Raw genomic sequence first — 21007 nt, 5'->3', positions numbered from 1 at the left:
AACAGGGCTGGACGCCGTAAAAGTTGGCGGCTGGAATCCCTGTTTCTCAGGCGCCGCTGTTTTCTCCCGACTCTTTATCTCTGCTTTTTATTTCGTTTCCCCTTGTTTGCTTTTAATGTTGTTTCTTCCTCTTCTTGCACCAGTTGTGACTTTTCTTGCTCCTCGGAGGTGCCTGAAGGCCACCTCATTAAGTCTCCTGGACGATGCCCGGCTGTTTTTTTTTTTTTTTTCCCTGTTCTCTAAGCTGTTAAAATTAGGGATGGTTAGAAGTGACTGTTTTTGTAAAACCTTGGCTGGAGGAGACAGGGCAGGAAGAAGGTGCCCTGGAGGGCATGGTGCAGGAGAAAATCGTAAACTGGAGGAAGGGTGGAGGGCAGAGAGGGTGCAGAGACCCCCACCAGCTCATCAGAAGGAGACGCTTAGGGAGAAGCGTGGCGTTAATGAAACGCCCAGTGCTGGGCTCCTTGGCTGATTGCAGTATGACATGAAGCCTTTTTTAAGAACTGCTGCCGCTGCCAGAAACTTCTGGGAGATGTCTGCCTGGAATTTGGGCGCCTCCTGGGAGGGTCATCAGGGGCCCTTGGGGTGCTGGGGGAGTACTGGCCACTGGGAGGCCAGCACTGGGGAGGAGAGGAGAGGGCAAGGCCTGTCTGCCTCCCTCAGACCCCTCTGGACCCTTGAGGAGTAGCTGAGAGTCAGGCCCAGGGTTCCAGGTGGAGGTGGGGACAGGGACCCCTCCCCAGGTGTCAGATGCTGGTGATGGCATGGGGGTGTCACAGGTCAGGGGCAGGGAACTGGGGGCTTCCTCTTTCCTCTCTCAAGTCCTACCAACCTTTATTCCTTGCCTGCCCCCCACCCTATTCCGCGAGACCCAGAAACTCAGCCACCCCTCACCCCAGCAGTGGAAAAAACCTGTCTTCCATACTGCTATGGGTTGTCGGCTCTTCCTACAACAGCTGAGGCTCTGGCTCTGGAGGGCATTTCATCTGCACTTGGGCTAAGACAGTAAAAGAACCCGCCTGCCAATGCAGGAGACACAGGTTCAATCTCTGGCTCAGGAAGATCTGGAGAAGGGAATGGTTCCTCACTCCAGGATTCTTGGTGGAGAATCCCATGGACAGCAAAGCCTGGCAGGCTACAGTCTATGGGGTAGCAAAGAGTCGGACCCGACCGAGTGACCACACTTTCACTTTTCTCTCATCTGCACTTTCCTCAGGTCGGTACTTCACACCTTTCTCCTCTCTGCCCATTTTCACTTGGAGAGATGGCAGCTCTGCAGGACAAAATATTGATATTTATCACAATGTCAGGGCAGTTGATCTCCTGATCCGAAGGGCTAGGTGTGGGCTGATTTCCCCCATCTCTGCTGAGGCCTGAGGTGTGTGGTCTGGACGCTGAGGCTGGTCTCAGCTTTGCGCTGGGGGCTGTGCGACTGGTGGCTTAGCTCCATTGTCTTATCCGGGAGATGCCAGCCTGCCTCCCTATCTTTCCAGGGATCAGTGGCACAAAGGATGTGAAATTATTTTGTGAACTCTGCCTTTCCTCCTGTGTCTCCTGGTCTTTGTGGGGCCGAAGTTGAGGAGGGACGAGGGAAGGACTGGTGGCCATTGGCCCCAGGCCTCTGGTGATGATGTGGGGTCTGTCCAGTGACCAGAGCCTGCTTTCTAGCCCAGGGGCTTCGAGAGGACCAGGGACAGGCAGGGGGCAGGGGGGCAAGACTGCCCTCCCACTGGAGTGACCAGGCCTGTCCTGCCCACTGCCCAGCCTTGAGCCCCTGCCCCTGATATGATGGACAGCCAGGCACAGGGAGTGCCAGCAGGCCCTGGTTCCCCACCTGTCCTCAAGCTGGTCATTCTTTTTCTTCCTGCCCCCACAGACCGGAGGCAGACCTGTTTTAGGGCAAAGTATAGATCGCTGCCTTCCTTGACCTCCTGGTGTAAATGTTTCTAGAGGGTGAAGTAGGGAGCCTCTCACACCTTCAAGGTGTTCATTCTCTGCCCAGACTTCACGGCTACCTGGGGCCCCACTGCCCAGCTCCTCCCTGGCTCGATTCATTCCCACCTGAGCCCCTCCCTGCAGCTCTGCTGAGAGCCAGGTGTGTTCCGCTTGGGAGAGAGCCTCCCTGTTCCACTTGAGACCCTTCGGGGGCTTCCCACAGGCACCTGCCCCTCCCCCCAAGTGACCTGGCTCCAGCCGGTCACTCTGGGTATCCCAATTTACACTCTAGCCACATGGAACTCCTCACCCAGAGGGGCTATTTTTGGCCTCTGTGCTCATACTGTCCCTTCTGCCTGGAATGCCCTTCTCTGCTGTCTGTCTGGCTACCTCCTGCTCGTGCTGGAAGGCTCAGCTCCTCCTGGAAGCCCTCTCTGACCCCCACCGCAGCCTCCTCAGGGCCCCAAAGCAGCACGGCCACTTCCATGCCCTTACATAGGGGTGAGTAGAGTCTAATTCAGGCAAGCATCCTGTGATACACTATGAAGTTATGATAGAACATATTATATTATGTGATCCTCTATTATGTAATATTTTAGAGCTCATTTTTTGTCATTATATTGTATTTTACATAATTTGTTACCTGATAAATTATGTGATATTAAAGCTCTATACTGTGGATTGACATATAGACACTACCATGTGTAAAGTAGACAGCTAATGGGAAGCTGCTATATAACAGGGAGCTCAGCTCGGTACTCCGTGACGACCTAGAGGGGTGGGATAGGGGTGGTGTGGAAGGGAAGTTCAAGAGAGAGAGGATATATGTATACATATAGCTGGCTCACTTCATTGTATAGCAGAAACTGACACAACATTGTAAAGCGATTTTACCCCAATTAAAAAAAAAAACAAAAACTCTGTACTACATTACATTACACAGTGTATGTTTAATGTACCTCTCTAGCTAGACTGTGAGCCCTTTCATCTTTGTGTCCCAGCTCCTGGCACATATGTGTGTGTGTGTTAGTCGCTCAGTCATGTCTGATTTTTTGCAACCCCATGGACTGTAGCCTGCTAAGCTCCTCTGTCCATGGAATTCTCCATGCAAGAATATGGGGTGGGTTGCCATTCCCTTCTCCAGGAGATCTTCCCAACCCAGGAATCAAACCCAGATTTCCCATATTAAAGGCAGGTTCTTTAACATCTGAGCCACCAGGGAAGCCCCATAGGAAGCCACTAAATAATGCACAGCATTCCTTCCATGAAAATCCACACATCTGGGCCTGAATGTTCCTGGGCTGAAGGCTAAGACTCTAGGAAGAATGAACTAGGGGTTTCAAGACACAGACACAGAGGTGCCCCTGGGCTCCTCCCAGGCTCCTGTTTGGAGAATTCTGGCTCTTGTTGGCTTGAATCAGTAAGAAAAGCTTTGTATTTTAGATCACAAAAACTCCTCAAGCAGCAGTTTAAACTAACAGGGCTCCTGTTTCTCACACTTAGGAAAGGTGAAGGGATGTAACTATTCCCTGGATCCCAGGATCCAGTGATGCTAAGACTTCAGGCTTCATTTTTGGTCTGTACCTCATGGCTACACAATGGCTGCCACAGCACTGAGTACTTCATCCACACACTACATCCAAGGCAGGGCAGGACCTTGCCAGTAAGAGCTTTTGCCTCCTCACCAGTTCAGTCAATCCTTCCCGGACATCCCTTACCCAGGCTGAAACAGGGAGTGCTCTCCCTGAAACAGAGGAGGACATCAGGTCCTCTCAGTTGGGAGGGCAGCCAGGTCAACAGCCACGTGGCTAATTTCTCAAAAGTTGATCCTGGAGTTCTGACAGAGTGATTTTCTTCCCAGTGAGGCTAAACAGTGTCATAACCTTAACCACAGTACCAGAACCTCATCTCTATGAATTTACCATTCCTCACTGCAGCTCCCCAAATTGAGGGCCGGTAGCCCAGGTGGTGCTAGTGGTAAAGAACCTGCCTGCCAATGCAGGAGATGCAGGTTCAATCCCTGGACCGGGAAGATCCCCTGGAGAAGGAAATGGCAACCCATTCCAGTATTCTTGTCTGGAGAATACTGTGGACAGAGGAGCCTGGCTGGCTACACTGCATGGGGTCGCAAAGAGCTGGGCATGACTGAAGCGACTGAGCATGGAAGCAGCCCCATTTCCACTGCGCAGCACTGAGGCCCAGAGAGCCCAGGTGGCTGGGCCAGGCCACTGGTGGCCTCATCAGTCTGCAAGTGCTTTTCATTGTGCAGAGCCTCTCACACTCCTTTTCCTCTTTAGTCCTGCGGTGACCTCCTGAAACCCACATTTCTAACGGAGCTAGATGAGGAGGCTGGGACTTAGGGGGGTGAAGTCACCAAGGGCTATCCAGCTGGGTGGCCGGGCAAGACTTAGGAAGGCTCATCCACTTCTGTGAAACAGGCACTCCTGAGTCTAGACCATCAGTGGCCCCTATTCTCCCAAGGTGAGAGGTCTGGCAGTGCAGGGCCCCATGCTGGGGGGTTGGGGTCTGAGTCTCAGCCCAGCCACTTGGGAGCTCTGTCGCCTCGGGCTCTCCAAGCTTCGCTTTCTTTGTAAGACATGGCTAGAGATGTCCACGGGTGAGGAGGGTTCAAGGTAATGATGGCCATGAGAGGGTCTCTCAGCTGGATGAGCTTGTTAGTCACTGGTGTTCCTAGAGGTCACTGCTGTCCATTACAGAGGTGGGCAGAGGGAGCCCACATGTCCCCTCCCCATCCGGTGACTTACCCTGGGTTGCTAGGCAGTGGACACCAGGTCTGCCCCTCTGCTGTGTGTGTACACATGCACAGGTTTGCTGGGCATAAGTAGTCACTATCTGCCAGAATCAGATGGAGGGCCTCACACGTGGTAGGCTGAGTTCCGGCACTGGGGAGATGCCTGGAACTTATAGGTTTCAAATCTCCCCCTTTTCCCGAGGGATCAGGAGCCTTAGAGGGGGTTCCATTGTAGCAGGCAGGGTAGAGCCAGGCAGCTGGGCGCACAGGGGCAGCCCAGTGACCCCACCCACAGCCCGGGGAGCACTGACAAGGTGTTACTGAGAACTACTCTGCTTCCGCCCTCAGGACAGCGAGGCATTCCTGACATCCTTCCCCACCAGCACCACACCACACCACACACACAGAGGCTGTGGGTGGCAGCCAGTGTGCTTATTTGCAAAGGTTTAGCCCTGTGCACCCAGGGGCAGAACCCTCCTCCTCTGCACTCATCGGGTTGACCAAAAAGTTCAGCAGTTTTCCTGTAAGATCGTGGAGAAAAACCTGAGCAAACTTTTTGGCCAACCCACTACATGCAGTAGTTCTTTTATTTTTCTTCAAACTTTAACCTTTTTATTTTGTATTGGGGTATAGCCCATTAACAGCATTGTGAGAGTTTGTGGTCAACAGAGAAGGGACTCAGCTATACACATACATTTGTGGTATCCATTTGTGGTTCGTCATTTATTGTATCTGTATATGGGGACAAAAAGATGAAGCAAGCTTGAAGGACCCTTTACATTCATTTAAAAATAAATTGTTTTTAAAATTTTATTTATTTAAATTGGAAGATAATTACTTCACGATATTGTGATGGTTTTTGCCATACATCAACTTGAATTGACTACAGATATGCATGTGTCCCCCCAATCCTGAACACCCCTCCCGCCTCCCTCCCCACCCCATCCCTCTAGGTTGTCCCAGAGCACTGGCTTTGGGTGCCCTGCTTCATACATCAAACTCACACTGGTCATCTATTTTGCATATGGTACTTATATGTTTCAATGCTATTCTTTCAAATCATCCCTCTTTCTCCTTCAAGAACAAATGAATTCCTACTATGTGCTAGGAATTGTCCTAGGTACTGGGTTACTTTGGGGGACAAAACTGACAAAGACCCCACCCTTTGGAGCTCGGGGTAAGTGACACAGAGGCCAGACAGGAAAGTTCACAGGGGAGCCCTGCTTCTAAGCCCACTGTGCTGTCTGCGCACAGCTCTTATAAGCATGACTCCCTGGTGTCCCAGGTCAGAGCAGCTGGGCAGAAACGGCTGGGAGGCCAGCTCTGGAGCAGGTGCAGTGAGAGCCCCCAGAACCACAGCCAGTGGTCTGATGGCGTGGGAAGAAACAGAAGAACAAAAAGAGCAACACCAGAGGCTCAGAAGAGCCAGGAGGCATGGAGCCATTCAGTGTCAGGGTAAAGAGCCCAGAAGCCTCCGGGACCTGGAGGGTCTTCTGTAGGCTGATGTTCCCCGGGCTTGACCTTGAGTTGTCAAGAGGAAGCCAAAGTACATCCAGTAGCATCGGACGGAGAATGCAGGGAAGTGCATCAATTATCAAGAACTGGGACCTGTCCAAGCCATTCGGGCACAGAAAACACGCGCTTCCTTTCTCTAGGGAAACTCACTTCAGCTCGGGGGCTGCTTCTCTTGGGTGGGTGAGGGGGGTGGTCCTTGTCTGTTTTGCTCACTGCGGGACACTCACGTGCTCTGAATGGAGCCTGGCATGGTCTGAACACTCAATAAGTGTTCCCCAAATGAATAGAAGTGTGGAAGTCCAAGCAAGTGAGCTGTTTCCAGCAGTCCTCCACGATGTCCCATGGGCATCTCCTTGGTGCCCCCAGTGGAGCCCTGGTCACCTGATGGGGAGACACAGTTCCTGTTGTGGTCAACTGGCGTGCAAATGGGGGAGACACATGCATACACACATGTGCGCACTGACACGTGGCTGCCTGGCGCTAAGGGCTTGGCTTCCCAGCCATTGTGTTCTTTTTTTAAAAGTAATTAATTTTTGGCTGTGCTGGGTGAGTCTTCATTGCTGCACACTGGCTTTCTCTAGCTGCAGCAAGCGGGGCTACTCTTTGCCGTGGTCCACGGGCTTCTCACTGCAGTGGCTTCTCTTGTTTCGGAGCACAGGCTCTAGGCACACGGGCTTCAGTAATTGTGCCGCATGGGCTTAGTTGCCCCAAGGCACATGGGATCTTCCTGGACCAGGGATTGAACCTGTGTGCCCTGCACTGGGAGGCAGATTCTTAACTGCTGGATCACCAAGGAAGTCCAGCCATTGTGTTCTTTAATCCTCTCTTCAACCTCAGACTGTAGACTACTATTATTACCCTTTTATAGGTGGAGAAACAGAGGCACAGAGAGGTTAAGTAACTGCTCAGATTCACACAGCTGGTAGAATGGGGAAGTAAGGCTTCACACAGGGTCCGTCTGATGCCATAGCCGGAACATTTAACCGCCGTGCTGCCTTGCCTCTCAATGGGGGTGGGTGTGCGTTCGGGAGTGTCGCTGTGTGCATTTAAGTGTGTGTGTGTACATGTGTGGGTGAAACATTCATTTTTCTTCCTGGAACCTCTGTGGTGTCACTGATAGTCAAGGTGGTGGTGAGTAAAGGGCCCTGATCAGAGCTGCCCCAACACTCCCTGGATCCCATGGTAGCTTCAGAGTCTAGATATAAGGGGCTTAGGGACAATGGGAAAGGCCAGAGGATGGGTTTGGACACTGTTTTTACAGAAATCATTTGGTTATTTGGGTTGTCCGGGGCCTCATGGCTTCTCCCAGCCACCCCATTATTGCCTTCATGCATCCTGAAACAGCTAGACTCTTACCGAGGGTCTCCTGAAGACATGCTGTGGGCTTTGCAAAGGCTTGCAGGCTGTGGGCTTTGCAAAGGTTTGCAGGCTGGCACTTTGGCATGCATTGGCTTGTCTGGCTGGTGCCCTATCACTCCTGCTGTCAATTTGCTATAAGGATTGGGGAGGGGAGACCGGAGATGTGCAGAAGGGTGGTGGGGAGCGATCTTAAGCCCTGGGGATCCCTGACACTGTGGTTGGGGATGTATGTGTGTGTGTGTGTATGTGTGTGTGTGTGTGTGTGTGTGTGTGTGTGTGTGTGTGTGTGTGAGTGTAGTGTTGATGGTGGATTGTGTGGGAGTCATGAGTCAGGGCCCATGGGAAGCTTCCAGGGAGCAGGACCTTCCTCACCTGGCTGGGCCACCTGTCTGCCCAGCTGTCTGCTCCCCTCCAGCCTGTCTGTGGGGCAAGGTCAGGGGCTCCTTGTGCTTCTGGGGTCTGGAAGAGCAGTGTGCAGCCAAGTGGAGTTGGCTGGACACTCTCCCAGGATGGGAAGCAGATGGGAGGCTGCAGCAACTGGGGCTCAGGCCTCACCCAGGCCAGCTTGACCCTCGCCCTGTACTGTGGGGTGGGGTGGGATAGGGGCCAAGAAAGACAGACAGGCTGAGGGACTTGGAGAGAGAGACAGAGGGGCGGTCAAGAGAGAGTTGGCACAGAGACACACAGGCCGAGTATGGAGACAGAGGCAGAGCCTGGTCACCAGAGAGAGTGGTCTGCAGCACAAGAAGGGATTGGCATGGTGGGGCCTGGTCTCCCTGCCGGTTCCCTGAAGGACCATGGGCTCCCTCCTAGCACTGGCCTGACTCTGGGAGTGCCAGGCCTCCCACGGTCAGCCACCTTCACTTAGGCCCCAGTAGATGAAGGCTGAGATTTCCTTAGAACCAGGGAGGTAGCAGCTGGGTGGATGGCTTGGGGACTTTCTAGTCCTTTTTGCTGGTGAAGAAGCTGAACCTTGTAGGGGCTTAGGGCTCTGCTTTGCTCTGCTGCATCCTAGCGTGTGACCTAGGGCCTCCATTTTCCTATCTGCAAAATGGGAACAACAACAGCCACCTCCCAAGGGCCGTACAACAGCAAAGGAGTGTAGTGGGCTCCAGACGAGGCCTCTGTCAATGGATTCACTGACTTCTGTCCCTAGCTCTGAGGGGACAGGGAGCCGAGGACGACCTGGCCCCCTCTTTCAGGAGCTCATGGTGGCACTGTGTGGGGTGAGTGGGCAGGCGATGGCAGTTGCGCCAACCATAAGTTGAGCACAGAGGAGAGAGAAGAAGTCGGCATGAAGCTCTTGGAGGCTTCAAAGGGAAACACATGTCCCCAGCCTGCAGTGAGGTGGATCTGGAGCCCGCATTGTCTGAACTGGGGACACAGCGACCAGCAGAACCCCACCTTCCTGGAGTCTCTGTTTCTGTGGGCAGGAATAACTGGAAGCTAGGCTGTAACCAGAACAGGGGACCGGGGGACTGCATGGGGATGTCTCAGAGCTGGTCCTGGTACCTGCGTCCCAGTTCCACCTCTAGCATCTTAGCCCAGGAGGGATCCTCTGTACTTAGCACAGTAACCCTTGTTGTTTCTTACCACTAGGAAAGTTCTTCCGTATGTGCTTGACTGACCCTGAGGTCTGAACACATCCATTAGCCTCAATCCGAAGAGGCTTATTTATTTTTTTAAATATGTATCTATTTATTTGGCTGTGCTGGGTCTTAGTTGAGGCACCAGGATCTTTTATCTTCATCGCAGCAGGCAGGACCTTTAGTTGTGACATGTGAACTTTCAGTTGCGACATATGGAATCCAATTCCCTGACCGGGGATTGAACCCAGGGCCTCTGCATGGGAGCACTGTGTCTTAGCCACTGGACCACCAGGAAAAGTCCCAGCAGCAAGGAGTTTGGACTTCTGGACCGAGCCATGCTCCGGACCTGGCCTCCTTGTATCACAGGCAGTCACAGCATCCTACAGCCCAGGGCCCCTGACAATTGAGTTCACTCCTCTGGTGAGCAGCTTGGTGGGACAGGGGAAAGGTGCCTAGACAGCATTTACCAGCAACAGTGGTTTCAAGTGGGCTTCCCTGATAGCTCAGTTGGTAAAGAATCCACCTGCAACGCCGGAGACCTAGGTTTGATCCCTGGGTGGGGAAGATTCCCCTGGAGAAGGACATGGCAACCCATTCCAGTATTCTTGCCTGGAAAATCCCACAGACAGAGAAGCCTGGCAGGCTACAGTTTACGGGGTCTCCAAGAGTCGAACATGACTTAGCGACTAAACCACAGGTGGTTTCAGCTTTGCCCTGGGGTTAGATTATAAGCTGCCCCAGGGCAGGGCCTCTAACTCCAGTGCCTGTCACAGAGCTGACACTCAGAAGGAACTCAATAAATCTTTGTTGAGTAAGTGGATTTCCTCCCCCAGTTCACGGTCCCTAGGTGGAGTCCTCCGGCTCACAAGGGGCTCTGGCCATCACTTTGCAGCTCTAAGACCTTGAGAGTCCTCCCAGCCAGGACACAGTGTGATCCTTGATTCACACCATGTTCCCGCCCTCAGCAAACAGCAGCCAGCTCCAACTGCTCATAAATTTCCTGCCTGTCACCCGTGGCGCCCAGGCCAGGCGAGGCAGGAGGCGCTAGGGGTGGGCTGAGCCATACCTGCTTCCAGTTCCCTGGGAAATTTGGAGGCCAGAAGCCCAGGCCTCTGCATGTGCCCAGAATAACCTCAGCAGAGCCAGGCCCCTTGGAGATGTGGAAGCAGGTCTGCCAAATGCAAAGATGAATGGGCTGGAATGTTCGAGAAAACACAAACACCCGCTTGCGGTACAGCTTGTGCAAGCTGATTTCACTCCCAAGAAATCTGATACAGGTCTGCCTAAGCACAGGAAAAGTGTGTGGATGTGTGGACCTAGAGAGTATCATACTGAGTGAAGTAAGTTAGACAGGGAAAGACAAATATCATATAATATCACTTATAGGTGGAATCCAAAAGTGATACAAGCGAAGTTATTTACAAAACAGAAACAGACTCACAGACATAGAAAGCAAGCTTATGGCCACTAACAGGGAAAACAATGGGAAGGGATAAATTGGGAGTTTGGAATTAACATATACACACTGCTGTATGCAATAAATAGTAAGGACATATAGCACAGAGAACTATATTCAATATCTTGTAATAATCTACAATGGAAAAGAATCTGAAAAAGAATATATATGTGTATATATATATATATATGAATCACTTTGCTGTATACCTGAAATTAATACAACATTGTAAATCAACTGTGGTGGTGGTGGTTTAGTCACTAAGTCGTGACCAACTCTTTGCAACCCCACGGACTGTAGCCTGCCAGGCGCCTCTGTCCATAGGATTTCCCAGGCGGGAATACTGGAGTGGGTTGCCATTTCCTCCTCCAGGGGATTTCCTGATCCATGAATCGAACTTGTGTCTCCTGCTTGGCAGGCGGATTCTTTACCACTGAGCCACCTTAAGACTTCCCTGGTTGTCCCGTGGTTCAGAATCCACCTTGCGATGCAGGGGATATAGATTCTATTCCTGGTCTGGGAAGATTCCACCTGCCTCAGGGTGGCTAAGCCTGGGTGTCACAACCCTAAAGCTTGTGCCCCACAACAAGAGAAGCGACCATAAAGGGAAGCCCATGCAGCACAACCAGAGAGTAGCCCATGCAGCAACGAAGATCCAGGGTAGACAAAAATAAAAGAAATAAATAAAATTTAAATGGAAATAGTAAGAAAAAAAAAAAGCCAGGAAAAGAAAAGGAAAAGCGTGTGAAAGAGCAATCACCTATAGCTAGCATGGTTTCTCTGGGTGGAGAGGGGGAGGTGACTTCAGTGGTTTTCTTCTGTTTAGTTGCCTGTGTTTTTTAAGTTTTCTACAATTAACCTGTACTATCTATGCATGTACGGAAGTTTTAATGGTTTTATTGAGATTATACTTTACCCGTTTAAAGCTTACAATCCAATAGATTCTAGGATATTCACTAAAATGTGGCCATCAACACAACCGATTCAGAGCATTTTCTTTCTTGCCCCCTTTTTTCTTTTAATATTTGGTTGCACTGGCTCTTTGTTGCAGCCCGCTGGATATTTATTACCATGTGCTTTGCAGCATGTGGGATCTTTTTTCTTTTTAGTGCAGCCTCAGCATCTTTTCCCATGGACGGAGGAGCCTGGTGGGTTACAGTCCACGGGGTCTCAAAGAGTCGGACACGACTGAGCAACTTCACTTTTTCACTTTCAGCATCTTTAGTTGTGGCATGTGGGATCTAGTTCCCTGACCAGGAGTAGAACTCCCAGGGCCCCCTGCGTTGGCAGTGTGGAGTCTTAACCACTGGACCACCATCAGATCAGATCAGATCAGATCAGTCGCTCAGTCGTGTCCGACTCTTTGTGACCCCATGAATCGCAGCACGCCAGGCCTCCCTGTCCATCACCAACTCCCAGAGTTCACTCAGACTCACGTCCATCGAGTCAGTGATGCCATCCAGCCATCTCATCCTCTGTCGTCCCCTTCTCCTCCTGCCCCCAATCCCTCCCAGCATCAGAGTCTTTTCCAATGAGTCAACTCTTCGCATGAGGTGGCCAAAGTACTGGAGTTTCAGCTTTAGCATCATTCCTTCCAAAGAACTCCCAGGGCTGATCTCCTTCAGAATGGACTGGTTGGATCTTCTTGCAGTCCAAGGGACTCTCAAGAGTCTTCTCCAACACCACAGTTCAAAAGCATCAATTCTTTGGCACTCAGCCTTCTTCACAGTCCAACTCTCACATCTGCATGGAAACCCCCAATTTAGACCATTTTTATCAGCTCCAGAAGAGACCCCATAAGCTTTGGCGGTCCCTGTCTCCTTCCCAGTTCTGGGCAACCACAGATCTATAGATTTCCCTGTTATGGACATTTCGTGTGCATGGAATCATATAATACTTGAACATCTGTGTCTGGATCCTTTCACCTAGTGTACTGTTTTCAAGGTTTACCCACGTTCTGTCACGTGTCAGTACTTCCTGCCTTTTTATGGCTGAGTAATATTCTTTTGTATGAATATACCACATTTCACTTGTTTATTCATTGTGAATGTGATCTCGGTAATTTAAAAATTGTGCTTATTGAAGCAACTTAGCACACACACCATCTTGGGATTCCTGGGTGGTGCTAGTAAGTAAAGAACCCACCTACCAATGCAGGAGACATAAGAGACGTGGGTTTGATCCCTGAATCAGGAAGATACTGTGGAGAATGGAATGGCAACCCACTCCAGAATTCTTGCCTGGAGAATCCCATGGACAGAGGAGCCTGGCAGGCTGTAGTCCATAGGGTTGCAGAGTTGGACTTGACTGAAGCGTCTAAGCATGCACGCATGGATTTATTGCTTCCTGTTCTGGATGTTTCTGGCCAAGATGGCAGTTGGTTCCTTGTGACTATTTCTGGTTACTTGTTTTGAGACTTTTCAGCCTATGATACCATTTTATGTTTTCAAACACCAGTGAGTCACCCCAAGGACCCAGCTCTTTGTAGGGAACTGGTGCTTCAGTTGTGGGTCAGACCCTGTTGGGCACATGTGGCTCCCTTGTCCCATTGATTCTTTGCAACTGACCTAAAGGTGGGTACTATTACTGTGCTCATTTTAAAGATGGGTAAACTGAGACTTTGAGAGATCAACCAGCCTGCCCATGGCCCCAGAGCCCCACTGACTTTAAGGCCAAGACGAAACCTAGCATTCAGCATTTAGAACCAAACACAAAATCCGCTTTTAGCCTACATATTGGTTTACATAAAAGTGAAAGATAGGGAATTTCCTGGCAGTCCAGTGGTTAGGACTTGGCACTTTCACTGCCAAGGGCTGGGTTCAATCCCTGGTCAGAGAACTAAGATCCCACAAGCTGTGTAGCTCAGCTTTCCCTGGCACCCCCCACCCCCACCAAAAAAACATGAAAGTAAAATAATGCCTGATAGTGTGGGTCTTGCAAAATACATCTCTGATGCCCCTCGTTTGTCTCAATATTTTTTAGTATTTTTTAAAAATTAGTTAATAAATTTGAAAAGTTTTTGCTTGCCCTGGGTCTTTGTGGCTGTGTTTGGGCTTTTTCTAGTTGTGGCAAGTGGGGGCCACTCTCTAGTCTCCGTGCCCAGGCTTCTCACTGCAGTGCCTTCTGCTGTTGCAGAGCGTGGCTCTAGAGCACAGGCTTGAGAGTTGTGCTTCATGGGCTTAGTTGCTCCACAGCATATGCAATCTTCCCAGAGCAGTGATAGAACCCATGTCTCCTACATTGGGACATTGGGAGGTGGATTCTTTACCACTGAGTCACCAGGGAAGCCTCATTCTTCTTTTTTTTTTTCATGTTTTGGCTGCACCATGCAGCCTGTGGGATCTTAGTCCCCCAACCAGGGATTGAACCCACTCCCCCTGCGTTAGAAGCATGGACTGTCAGGGAAGTCCCTGTCTTTCATATTTTAGTGTTAAAATAACACTTGCAATCTGACTGCTCCTTTAAGGACAAACCATAAAAAAAAAAAAAAACCTCAGGATTTCATTACCATTTGATGCCTTTTTCTGCTTATAAAAGGCTGTATCCAAATTGCTTATCTATAGAAAAATTGTGTAATTTGAAAACAGTGAAACATGGTTAAGTAAGTAAAGTGACTGAAAATGAACTTGAAAGGTAAAACAACTTACAGGCAGAAATAATAATTTTTTTAAATGGCCTACAGTGATAAAATTACTCTGAGGAAACCAATCCACTTAAAGCCAGAGACAAACTTAGTAAGCAGAGGAGTATAATTAGAAATTTAAAAATTGGAAGTGAACAAAAGCAGAAAGATGCAATACAGTTCCTGAATTCACAACGGTTATAGGCACAGTTAGCCAAAATGTCCAGTGACACATTTGAAATAGGAAACCTACCTGTGGCACATAATCGCTACATTAAATAAAAAGGCAGTGATTGGAAATATTTACTCACGTGGTCAACAAATAGCAAATATTTATTGAGATGCTACTGTGTGTCCAGACTGTTTTAGGCCCTGAGGCTACAACCGCCAACAAAACAGACCACATCCCTGGCCCTGTGGAGCTGATGTTCCGACCACAAATGAGTGAACAATCAAAAGATGATTTCTGGAACTTCCCTGGCAGTCCAGTGGTTAGGACTCTGCACTTTCACCTCTGAGGTTGCAGGTTCTATCCTTGCTTGGAGAACTAAGATCCTACAAGCTGTGTGGTGTGGCCAAAAAAAAAAAAAAAAAGGTGATTCCTGAATGTGATAAACACAGCCACTTTGTCACACTGACCAAATCACCTCAATCGGACTCCACACATCAGACCTGCTGAAAGGGACCTGGGAGGGATCTTGTCTAGTCATTTTTAAAGTTTACGATAGTAAGACTTTTTGATGCTTTTGAACTGTAGTGTTGGAGAAGACTCTTCAGAGTCCCTTGGATAGCCAGGAGGTCAAACCAGTCAATCCTAAAGGACATAAACCCTGAATATTCATTGAAAGGACTGATGCTGAAGCTCCAATACTTTGGCCACCTGATGTGAAGAGCCAACTCATTGGAAAAGACCTTGATGCTGGGCAAGATTGAGGGCAAGAGAAGGAGTGACAGAGGATGAGATAGTTGGATGGTACCATCGACTCAATGGACATGAGTTTGAACAAACTCCAGGAGACAGTGAAAGACAGGGAGGCCTGGCGTGCTGCAGACCAGAGTTGCAAAGAGTCAAACATGACTGAGCAACTGAACAACAATGTTAGTGAGAGGCAGAACCTGTATTTAAAGGGCATCTTCCTTGTTGAGGGACCATGTAGGGGGCTCCTCAGGACCACGAAACCCTTACCCAGCCACACCCAGAGCCTTGGCTGCAGTGGAAACAACCACTCACAAAAAGTCCAGAGCTGGATGGGATGCAAGCTGTATTTCTCACCTGGAGCAGGATGTGGCCAGGGGTTACGTAAGAAGGAGTCTGTGGTGTGGTTGTCACAGTGGAGAGTAAGCCCAACCCTCTCCTATGTATTTGCAATTATGCTTGCATGTGTACATGTGTACACACACCTATACACACACCTTGCCTCTTCTGAAGGGATGGCATAGGTAGATTTGTCTTCTATCTTTCAGCCACAGCTGATGGGTCCATGGTAAGAAATCTGACTGAGGCTGGACCAATTGCCTGCCTTCACTGGGCATTTGGGGTGGGGATGTTGAGAGACTGGGTCGATGGTGAGACAGGCAGTAAAGAAGCAGGGCCTGGATGTGGCCGAATGATGTGGTTGGCAGGGCACCTGGAGGGAAGGGGCATAGATTGCCCCTTGAGGTTTGCAAGCTTTCCTGAGACTTTCCTCCAGCCTCCCTGAAATGCCCTTTCATTGTTGTTTAGCCGCTAAGTCATGTCAGACTCTTTGGGACCCAATGGACTTTAGCCCATCAGACTTCTCCATGGGATTCTTCCATGGGATTTCCCAGGCAAGAATACTAGAGTGGGTTGCCATTTCCTCCTCCAGGGGATCTTCCCAACCCAAGTATCAAACTCATGTCTCCTGCATTGGTGGGCAGATTCTTTACCACTGAACCACAGGGAAGCCCCTTGGGTAGCCTTGAATAATGGAAAGATTGGAATGAGTTTCTTCTCCTCTCAATGCAGTCACAATCACACAATCTAAAGAAAATGCTGGGTAAATAAAACCATACACATTTCTTGACTGCAGGATTTTTCAGAGCTTTTAATATGTCCATATATACTGTGACTTTCTCCAGGGGATCTTCCTGACCCAGGGATCGAACCTGGGTCTCCTGCATTGCAGGCAGACTCTTTATCAGCTGAGACACCAGGGAAGCCCATACAGTGACTTCCAAGATGGGGCCAAGGTCTGTGATGTTTCCAAGACTCATGGGATATGCCTCACCTGGCTCATTCTCTGCAGAACAACCCTTTGGGGAGTGCTTATCCACATGCATGGACTTGTACTTGCCATACAGGTGAAGGAATTAAATCATAGACAGGGAGCGTCAGCTTCCCAAGGTCACACAGCTGGTTATTTGCAGAAAAGGTCTTGGCACCTAAGACTTCCCATTGTTTCTCCCGCCACGCCCCAGTTGACATAAGGCTTCCTTGGATGGATGATGTTATGATGTGTGGGATTCCTGGTCCAAGGTGGGTGGTGGAAGGCAGGTTCAGTATAGACGCGAGGGAAAGGGTGGGGTTGAGAACTGAAGGTCAGGCCTTGGGCTGGTGGTAGCCATGGCTTCCGTGGAGTCTGAGAGCCCTACTGATGGCTTGGGGCAGAGCCCGGCTGGGCAGCCGTGCCTTGACAGAGCAGCCAGTGGGCCGGCTCCAGCTGCCCCAGCCTCGCGCGCCTTTTCTGACCGCAGGCGGACTGAGCAAGGGAGGAACTTGGGGCCAGTCCTCGGCCGGCCCGCCCAGGCAGCCAGCGCCGGGATGACGCGGCTGTAAATCACCACGTGGACCACAGACCCAGTGCCATCCCCACGGGTTTCCTTTCCGCTTCTTAATCCTCCTCTTCAGACTCAGTAACAAAAAGCAGATTCCTGCTGGGGCCAGCACACACCATGGGCTCGGAGAATGTGAGCCCGAACTCACCACATCAAGATGCTCCCTCCTCTCACTTTTCCTTTTACCCCTGTCTTAGCCTGTATTAGCCGGAGGATACTCCCTCCTCCTGGCGGAGGTCCCTCGCCCTCCCTGGACCCCGCTTCCAGCCTTGCCCCAGCCTCTACCTTGGCCGCCTGCCCATCGGCCGCCCAGGCCTGAGGCTCACCGGGGCCTGTGGTTAGCAGCCCCTCCAGCCTCGTGGTTTGGCTCCAGCCTGGCTCCCCAAGCCTCCCTTTCAGCAGGAGTTGCCTTCGTGTGTTAGGATAAACAGCACTGATCAGGGTTCAAATGCTGGTGCCGCCAACTCGTAGGTAGCACTTACCTCTGAGATGGGGGATGTGAGAAGGTTCCCTGGCACGTCGGAGGTGCCTGACAGCTGTTCTGTTCCAAAAATAAGTGCTTAGCTGTTTGTTCAGGGTTGTTGCAAGAAGCAAGAGAGAGGTATTTGGCACTGCTTTGCTAGGGGTTTGCGTGCCCAGTTAAGGGATGGTTGTTCTCCTGAGTGTTCTTAGGTGGACTTGGAGCCCCGAAGAGCCTCCCCATCAGCTCTGATCTCCCTCCAAAGCTAAAGCCCTGGCAGCCCCTATGACCTCTCCCCATCTCCTATCCCTTCCTATAGCAAATCCTACCCTTTGGTCAGTTTTCTCATGAGCAACAGCAAGTTCAGTGGCCAGAGAGAAGTTTCTGAAGGTCAGGATTGCAAGGGACTGAAAGATGGTCTAAGTTAAGGGTTTTCCAATTTGCCCCGAAGCACCCGAGTTCTCAGAGTCTTCACCAGGCTCCACGTTGGAAGCAATACTGTAGACTCTGGGTCCCCTTCTCTCTGTGTCCCGCACCCTCTCCTGATTCAAATAGACCAGAACCATGCTCATCTGTTTTCTACATTAGAATTTCAAGGTCAGAATTCACTTATTTCCACTAGATGAAGACACTGTCATTTTATAGATAAGAACACTGAGGCCTAGCTGGTGGGGGGATGGGCTGCACCTAGAGTCAGCCTCCTGGCTGCTGGTGTAGTATCTTGTCTGAAGGATGTGGGGAGAAGGAGGTGAGGATGCCGTTCCTGTGGGCAGGGGCAGGGCTGACTCTAACATTCCTTGGAGGTGTGACCTGGGGATTGTAGGTCACACCTGGGTATCAGGACCAGGGGTCCCTGAGCTCCTTCTACCTGCTACACCCCCTCCCATCCCCCAAACCTACTAAATCAGCATGTGTGCTGAGTCAATTCAATCTTGTCTTACGCTCTGTGACCCCATGGACTGTAGCCCACCAAGCTCCTCTGTCCATGGCATTCTCTAGGCAAGAATACTGGAGTGGGTTGCCATGCCCTCCTCCAGGGGATCTTCCCGACCCAGGGATCAAACCTATGTCTCCTGTGTCTCCTGCATTGGCAGGTGGGTTCTTTACCACTGGCGCCACCTGGGAAGCCCAGCTCAATCAGCAGTGTTTCTAAAATGCAGTGGGGGTGGGGTGGGGAGTAAGGGGACACTGTGGGCTCTGGTGGCAGCCAGTCCTGGGTCCAAGTGGTGGCTCCATCCCTTACTGAACCCTTCAAGATGCAGCCCCTGCCTGAGCCATATGGGTCCTTCCTGGAGCAGCCGTGAGGGTAAGTAAGAGCAGGTGCCACGGGCGCTGGCACCTGGTGCAGGCTGGCCTTCTGGAGTTAGGACCAGTGTGTGTGTGGGGGGTGCTTCTGACCATTGGTTGCTTCTTTTCTTTTTTTAAAAGTTTGTTTATTTGGCTGTGCCAGGTCTCGGTTGCAGCACGTGGGACCTTTAGTTGTGGCATGTGGTATCCAGTTCCCTGATCAGGGATGGAACCTGGGCCCCTTGCACTGGGAGCAAGGAGTCTCAGCCACTGGACCACCAGGACATCCCCGTTGGTTGTTTCTTTTTGTTTGTTGAGGTATAGTTGATTTAAAATACTATATTATTTTCAGTTGTATAATATAGTGAATCAAAAATTTTATAGATTATATTCCATTTAAAGTTATTAAAAAATATTGGCTATATTTCCTGCACCATACAATATATCCTTTTAGCTTAGCTATTTTATTTTTTGTTTGTTTCTTAGCTTTTTTTTTTGTATTGGAGTGTGTTTGATTTGGGGGCTTCCCTGGTGGCTCAGCTGGTGAAGAATCTGCCTGCAGTGCAAGAGACTGCCTCCTGTGTTAGTTTCAGGTGTGCAGCAAAGTGATTAATTATACATATACATATACCTATTCTTTTTCAGATTCATTTTCCATATAGGTTATTACAGAGTACTGAGTAGAGTTCCCTGTGCTATACAGTAGGTCCTTGTTGATTATCTGTTTTATATATGGTGCATATATGTTAATCCTATCCTCCTAATTTATCCCTTTTCTCCCATTGGCTGATTCCTTCAGGAGTGACCAGCCATGGGCTCGCCTGAGGATGCTGCTGTGGGCCCTCTTTCCAAGTCAAGCTTGAGGAGAAGGTGAGCTTGCCAAGTCCAGCCTCGTCTTCCTCTCTAAGATGCCACCGGATGCTCAGACCACCTCCTCTCAGGACAAGAGCTAGCCTGCCTCCCTCTCACCCTCTCCCACACCCCCACCCCCAGCCACTCTACGGTGACTTTGCACTTTGCTGTCTGCCCGGTGGGGTGGGGAGAGCAAAGTCTTCGCCTTGCCCGGGCCTGAGGCCCACCGTCCTTCTGGCTGCAGAAATTCATTGCCAAAGATTCAACAGGGACACTGAACAAACTGGGGGTGAGAGGACCCCATGGTGAAAAGCCACACTGTGGCTCTGTGACCTTTGCTCCTCGTGTTGCCCGGGTCCCATCTCAGGCCAAAGACAAGTCAACATTTCCACTAGGAACTCATGGAAGAGATGGATGTTTGGTGACTTCAGACATGATCCGGAACTGTCTTTCTCCACTTGGCCCTGAGCTGGCTGGACCCAAGATACATCTTCTAGGGGCTGTGAGAGGGAGGCTGAGGGTGCCTGTGGGGAGTGGGATCTGAGATCCCAGCCCCTCTCTCCCTCCCACTGGCTGCCCAGGCCTCTGACCTTGATTTTCCATGTTCCCTGGGCCCAGGCTCCTTCTTGGGCCCTCAGCATCATGAGAAGTGAGTATGTAGGGGGAGCAGCACCCATACCCCACCCCCGGGACTTGCCTCGAGGTGACCTGCCCCCAGCTGGCCTGGCCAGCCACTCCTTGCCAGGGGCCCGCCCTCCTGACAGGACACATGAGAGAGTGCCCTGCCTGGAGGCCAGTGGTCTGTGACGGTTGTGCAGGGGGGCAGAGGAGAGGAAGGGACCAGGGGAATGGGCCAGTAACGTGGGGAGGAAGGCATGTTCAAGCAAGGCCTGTTCTTTCCTTGTGCTCACAAGGCCAAAGCTGTTCACATCTGTGCTCAACCATCTGCTTCAAATTGAAGTAAAAGCCCCAATGTGTAAAGAAAACACTTGCTTGTGTTGATGGACTCTGTGGGTGACCAGGACTTTGGCCGGTCAGTCAGGGGGAGGAAAGAGGTTGAGAGTGCTTCAGAAATGAACAGTGTGTGAATGAATGTGTGTGTGTGTGTGTGTGTGTGTGTGTGTGTGTGTGTGTGTGTGTGTGTGTGTGACGGGGTGGGGTGGGACCTTCGCCATGGCCTTGGCCTAGACTAGTGACCAGGAGGCCAGGTCAGGAACACGTGAGGAGCTTTCTCTGCTTGTACCGTATTTACTCCATACCGTGAGTTTATAAGGTGGGGACTGAATTTTTTATCCTGTTGTACAGATGAGGAACCTGAATACAGAAGGAGAAGGGCAGGTCAGTGACAAAGCCAGGTCTCACACGGTGGCCTCACTCCAAAGCC

General features: G+C 50.6%; 1 protein-coding gene across 2 annotated transcripts in view; it reads left to right on the top strand.

Annotated features, from left to right (window-relative positions):
• The window catches only part of ATOH8 (atonal bHLH transcription factor 8), a 43416-nt gene extending 22805 nt beyond the window's left edge, over positions 1–20611 (top strand). The window contains exon 4 of one of the 2 annotated variants that reach the window (XR_001501328.3): positions 19571–20611. Coding sequence is in view for 1 of the 2 variants with exons in the window: in NM_001193104.3 (NP_001180033.1) it covers positions 19571–19576 (6 nt within the window). In the remaining variant the exon portion in view is untranslated. The remainder of the gene's footprint in view (positions 1–19570) is intronic. The other variant, NM_001193104.3, reaches the window with a different exon arrangement.
• Positions 20612–21007: the final 396 nt, after the last annotated feature.

Source organism: Bos taurus, chromosome 11 (genome assembly GCF_002263795.3).
Source record: "Bos taurus isolate L1 Dominette 01449 registration number 42190680 breed Hereford chromosome 11, ARS-UCD2.0, whole genome shotgun sequence".
Taxonomy (NCBI): domain Eukaryota; kingdom Metazoa; phylum Chordata; class Mammalia; order Artiodactyla; family Bovidae; genus Bos; species Bos taurus.
This window is presented reverse-complemented; position numbering and strand designations above follow the sequence as displayed.